The sequence below is a fragment of the Metopolophium dirhodum genome, chromosome 1, assembly GCF_019925205.1.
Source record: "Metopolophium dirhodum isolate CAU chromosome 1, ASM1992520v1, whole genome shotgun sequence".
NCBI classification, from domain to species: Eukaryota; Metazoa; Arthropoda; class Insecta; order Hemiptera; family Aphididae; genus Metopolophium; species Metopolophium dirhodum.
This window is the reverse complement of record NC_083560.1, coordinates 24,774,750-24,781,246: the sequence shown is the minus strand read 5'-3', so window position 1 is coordinate 24,781,246 and position 6,497 is coordinate 24,774,750. Positions and strand designations below refer to the sequence as shown.

At 32.9% G+C, this 6,497-nt stretch overlaps 1 protein-coding gene across 1 annotated transcript; it reads right to left on the bottom strand.

The window, feature by feature from the left end:
• Positions 1–603: 603 nt before the first annotated feature.
• Positions 604–5,875, bottom strand: LOC132933735 (uncharacterized). The gene is made up of 2 exons (XM_061000012.1): positions 5,796–5,875; positions 604–1,304 (listed from the first exon to the last, which is right to left on the bottom strand). The coding sequence occupies exon 2, from the start codon at positions 1,268–1,270 to the stop codon at positions 761–763; it is 510 nt and encodes a 169-aa protein (XP_060855995.1). The 5' UTR covers positions 1,271–1,304; positions 5,796–5,875; the 3' UTR covers positions 604–760.
• Positions 5,876–6,497: the final 622 nt, after the last annotated feature.

Below are 6,497 nucleotides of genomic sequence, written 5' to 3'. Positions count from 1 at the left end.
AAATTTTCTCGGCACACACCAAAACGCACAATCCAAAACATAAATAATCACCAGCATATTTACGTGTAACTTTTAAACTTAAACTCTTATCATTTGGTACTTACACAAGCTACACTTAATAAGACACAACTTACTCAGCACCCTTGAAGAATTGCACTGCACACTTTTGTGCGCAGCGTTTGGGATTCTCTCCGACTAGGTTTCAAATCTCAAATAGTTAACATTTTAAAAAAATTACTTCTACAAATGCCTATACAATTTACAAGACTACAAAAACCTAATGCTTACCTCGTTTGATTATTAACTGTCGAATAACCATTCGACAAAACAAACACAATAATATATTAAACTATTCTGTATGACGTACCGCTGCTGTCTTTAAAAATACTTCTATATCAAATTATACTTGCTGCGAACCAATTAGAAATGAGTACCTATCATTTCAATATCTATAAATTATAATACAGGATTAATTGTTGGCAAATAAAAACAACAACGTAATATAATATTATAAGTATAATAATCGTATACTGATGTATTAGTTATTTATATATATATATATATAATACTTCCTTGAATCGACGAGGGTAATAGGTACACAGTACACACATATAATATCATAATAAACAGTATTAAACAATTATTATAGGTTTACCGGAATGATGACTATAGTTGGATACAATAAAACAATGCAAATTTAATAAAACCTAAGTTTGGAAATTCGATAAACTTGATGAGCTGAGACTTTAACTATAATTTCTTAGAATGTATGGGTGCAAGTATTGGTTTTTGTGACGACGGTAGTGGTCTTGGGAGTGGGGATGATGTCGGTAGTGTTAGTAGTAGTGGTGATAATCGTCGACTTGGTGGTCATCGTCTCCTCGGTCATAGCGGAAGGGATGGTGGATTTTGAGTAGGTCATGGCGCTAATGGCGATGTCTGTTGTGACGCAGTTGGCGATGGTGACCGAGGTGGTGATGGCCGTGATCGTTGTGACCAGGGTAGTGGTAGTTGTCTCTTCCCGGGTCGTGACGATCGTGGTCGTTGTGGTTGTCGTGATCGTAGTCCTGGATGCGCCGCGCACCAGCGTACGTCGGGGAGAATCTGGCTCTGACGGTGTTTCGAACAGGTCCTCATTCAACGCTCGGTAGATTGCCAAAACAGAATTCTTCAAACGCGCGGTGAATCCTTGACGCCAATTACGTGAATCGGTTGATCGGGTCTTAAGTTCCGATTTGGTGCATTTCTCACTGCGGCAGTTGTCCGACATTATGTAGGTATGTTGCTAAAACAAATCTGCTTTACTGTAACACAAATAACCCGTCGTTGTAATTTATTATAATATCTACAATTCATCAAACACTCATACTATGAAAAATTGACGATTGTCAAGATCGTTAAATAATATTTATACAACAAGCAACGACAATCTATAACCATACAGTATATTGTAATATTATTATTTTTTATTACTAATTTATAATAAATGATGACAAGATAAACTGTCCCGAATATATGGGAATATATATGTAACGTGCCCCAGTCGATAGGATTGAAGGATAATGGAAAAAATGTAGATCTTGAGTTTTTAGTATAATATGTTTGATTTATTTAACTTATTCAAGTGTGATTGATTATATAAAAATTAATCTAAGTCCAAATATACGAATGAAGCTAGCGAGATGTGACAATAGTTACTGATGACTGTTCCTAAGCTCGTCGGTTGCTCGTCTGATGAACGCTTGTCCATCAGCTCTCCTCGATAGGTCTCCTCGCGGCCTTGTCACGCACTTGCACCCGGCAGGAAGTTGAACACATATATTATATATGTTGATAGTGTACACGTGCGGTGCTTTATTCCATATCACTCACGATTTATATGGACATTTTATGCGAGTGGTTTATATAAGTAGTCATATAGTTTGTTCTACTACACACGCAGCGCAGCTGCTATTATTATTACTATTAATGTAAATATTACGCGGCGCGTACTATAGACGATTACTTTGATCTACACTTTAATCTACTGCCTATATAGGTGTTATTTTTAGATAAATGGTTAAATAGACACAGCTCGCTACATATATCCGGAATATAACTGCTTGAAAATTAATTGCAATTTTATTTTTATTTTGACGTTTAGGTGAGGTATTTATGTTTGTACAACTTCAACTTCTCGTCTTTTGTAGTAGCTCTGACCATAAACTTTAGAGGAGGTTTTTGGAAGCAAATTGGATAAAGTTCCTATTTTTGGGAGGTCGAAATTGAAAATTTGTATTTGATAAATTTTAGTTTTTTTTTCGTAAAATGACAATAAATAATTAAACAAACAAAGTCAAAAAGCTTAAAAATTTAAACAAGGTTCATCATAAGTTTTTATAATAGCTATTTAAAAATACTAACGATACATTTAGGCAAGACTATTTTTTATAAGCATTTAAAGTTCTAATGTTGTCAAAACCACAATTAACTTGTAGTTTAAAATGTATAAAATATAAAATTTGTATAGCTAAGGCTTGGAAAAAGTAATAATAATCCGGCAATGGTGGGTGGATCTTCAACCCGATAACCACCCTGCGTACGCCACTGGGTCGGACAATTGGACCAACAGCTACCAATATAAAAATGTATTACAGTATCTAATATATCTAAAAATATAAAGCAGAGACCCGTGTGGCGCTCCTTTGGCGATTTTTTGTACTAGCGTAAGAGACGGCTAATGAAAAAATTCGATGGGCGGTCCCCCAGGTCTCTGATTTGTAATATTATAAATATCAGAAAAAAAAGGTATTTTTACGAAGAACTTAGAGATAATGAGTTTGAAGATGTATAGAAAATATTATCAGAAAAAAAAGGTATATTTACGAAGAACTTTGTATTTATATTTAAAGATAAAACCAATATATTTTATTTATTAGTCTATTTATTAATCTATTAATATAAATAATTTAGTTTATGTATGAAGATATCAATATCTTCAGATTTTTCATCTTTACCCACTTTGAGGACTTTCTGCGTCCTCGCTCGGACCTTATTCGCGTTCCCCTCTAAATTTACAGGCCGCGTGCATACGTACTTTGTTCCCGGCGGGCCCGCCGCAGCCGAGATAACGTGCAAACCGAGTGCCGCCGTCGCGCGTGTTTATCGATAATTTTTTAGAAAAGTCGAGTTTTACTATAAACAGGCATAAATACATGCGTCGAAAAGTTCAATTTTTTTATTGATATATTTACATGTTTTTTTTTTGATTTAATAAACTGCGTTATTATTATATTATTATATTTCACTGCCTTTTGTCCTTTTGCCAACTCGGTCTGTACATAGGTACATGTATATATTATAATAAATAATAAATGTATAAATATTAATTATATAATAAAATATCCTAGCTCGAGTCGACTATACTATAGGTATGTTTAATCGTGAGCATAAAATCAAATTAATAACTAACCTACATGTATACTATATGACTTAATGAGAATCTATTTATTTATTAATTTATATTAGGTATATAGTAACTGTAGCAGTATTTTTATGTTGGATTAAATTATGAATTACCAAAATAAGAAAGTGACTATTTGATTACCTCAAACAGTTAACTCACCTGACAACTGTAATATTATATTGATATGTATGTATTTATTAGTTCATATATCATGGATATACACAATATGTTTTTTGGGGTTGTATAGTATATCGTTTGCATTGTGTGTAGTTATATACTACGGTGAACGTCATTCGAGGTGACTGACCTGCTAGACACCCAAAATAATTCGTTGGCTATATGATTTGCGTGGACGCTCGACATTTTTGAAATTTTTTTTCACGTAATTTATTACTTATTTTTGCTTTTTTGGTGACATTAATGAACGTTTTTCGCGATCTGACGCAGTTGGATTGCATACCTGATGCCGTAACCCGGCCGTCCCACATTACCCGCTATCCGACGAAGTAAGATTGCCTAACCGGATAACTGAGACGACTGACCTGCTAGACATCAAAAAAAAATCTCGGTGGCTATATGATTTTGTTTACGGAATTTCGAATTTCCGGCGGCATAACCCGGGCTACCACGTCGAACCTAAGGTGGTGGTCCTAACCTTATCACAGTTCCTTATCACCAGACCTCCTTATCACACACCAACCGGTTCGAGACCGAGACCGACGACCAGACCTAAAGACCACTGCAGCTTCCGACATCGGTTAAAACTCTTCGCCAACTCGGGGGGTTTGGGGGTCTCACTCAGCGACGCTCGGAGAGCTAGTTATATTATAAAGAACAAATAGTAACTAGTTAAAAGAATATTTTTAGTTACCACAATTTTATCGTTTATACAAATTACAACCACAGTCCAGATGACATTCACCAAAAGCCATAGTCGTTAAATCGTGCGTCATTAAGACATCAAAATAATTGATAATTTCTAATGAAAAAAATTAATTTTAAGAGTCTAACAATAATATAGTTGCTTATATTAGTTTTAAACCTTATCGTCTGCATACAACATAATATTGTATTTGTATACCAACTAAGTACTAGCTAGATAAGCTGCAGTAATAAATATATACAGCATATACAGCCATACAGGCGTAATTACGATTAAAAAATTATCTGATAACATTTTCGAACAAACAACTGAAAAACTGAAATGACTCATCTTTGTGTCACCAGCATACGTCGTAACATAATGAGTATTTTTTCACACGATTTCAACATAATTTGCATACCGAAGTATTGAATATCCGATAATCTCTTTGTTTACTATGATATTACGATTATTGGATTATTATTTTAAGCAGTGAAGTGAATTTTATAAGATACAAAAAAGGCTGATTCCGAAAACAAAATCACTTTATATTTTTTAGTTTTTACACTTGTGCGCTGATTTGTTTAACCCCTAATGTAAGAGTATTTCAACATCAATGAAAACGAGAATCTTAAAAATGAATATATTTTCAAAAAAATATTATGATCGTAATAATATTGGTACCTATAATATATAAAATATATATGTTACCTATATTATATTGCAGTCATACCTGTCTAACGCAAGTTAAATGCATGGTTTATTTATATTAAAAATAACACCCACGGAGGCAGAGCGAGTACAGTACAAATACATAAAAAAATAATATTTTATTTACCTACATAGACTATGAGAAGACTTGCAACAAATTATATTATTGGTTTGTTATATCACCGCTAGTGCATGTTAAAACTGTATAGAGTGACGGACTCAGGTTTGTCTCGTCGCCAACCATAATAATAAATATATCACATTAGTAATTCGATGTTTCTCGGAAAAAAATATACCATTACTATTGCCCAAGGTTCGACAACCTACCTTTTTACTTACAAAGGCCATATATTTATCGATTTTTCATTGAGGGGCGAATACAAAATTAAAATAAACGTTACAACATACAATTTTAGTATAATATTTATGAATAGAAACAATCATATTTTTATGTGTTTCATTTCTTGGTAGAAGATTTTTAAAAAAACGTATTAAAAAAATATCAAAAAAAATAAATAAATAAGAAAATAATGGGTTTTAAATAATTTAAATTTATATTCACAAATGCCAAGAGTAGGTAGGTTGGTAAAGGTATCTTAAATAAATACATTAATTTTATTCGTACACGCATGTTATTTTCTAATCTTATATATTATAATAAAATATAATATACCTAGATATAATAAGAATTAAGAATATTATACTATAACAATTAGTATAATATGTTGATTATAATAAATGAATAACCATGATAATAAATAATTTTATCATACTTACGAGTGACGGATCGAAATGGCGTAGCTTCGCTTAGGAGTACTTGAGAACCGGAGAGTGAAAAACTGAATGGGCTACCGTCGAGTACCAAAGAGATCGTTCTGCGTTGGTTGAAACGTGTGCGTGCGTCATGGTTTGCGGGGACATCGGTGGGTTCATGTGCGCATGCGTGCAGGCGTGTGATTAGGTCACTAATTGCTATGACACCGTTTGGACACTACGACAAAGTGACAACCATGTGAAGCAATGTTGGCCTGGCACACCAAAGGCCCATGGATCAGTTATTTTAAGGGGCCCCTAACGAAATACAACATTCATATGACATTTTGGTGAACAAATTACCACTTACTTTTTTCCATTAAAAATACATTTATATTTCAAGAAGTTTTAAGTATACCTGAAGACCAAATTTTTGAATTTATGATATTTTCTGTACTACTATTAACTGTTGTGTCCTGTGGCGATATAAACTTCTATTTTGCAAATGAAAATCTTCTTTTGTACCGCAAATTATTTATCAGATGACGTTTTTGTAAATGTGGTATATTGTAAATGTATCTTAATCAAAATTCTAATAACTAGTTGCTAAATTATTAAAATGTTTCTAAGAATAATAATCCTTAAATATGATTTTACGATAAAAAAAACTATAAGTATTATTATATGTAATATGACCTATTCACTATTTAGTATACTTAGATAATT

What these genes read in the sequence shown, in the direction of transcription:
- LOC132933735 (XM_061000012.1), bottom strand. Translation starts at nt 1,270, where the DNA reads ATGTCGGACAACTGCCGCAGTGAGAAATGCACCAAATCGGAACTTAAG.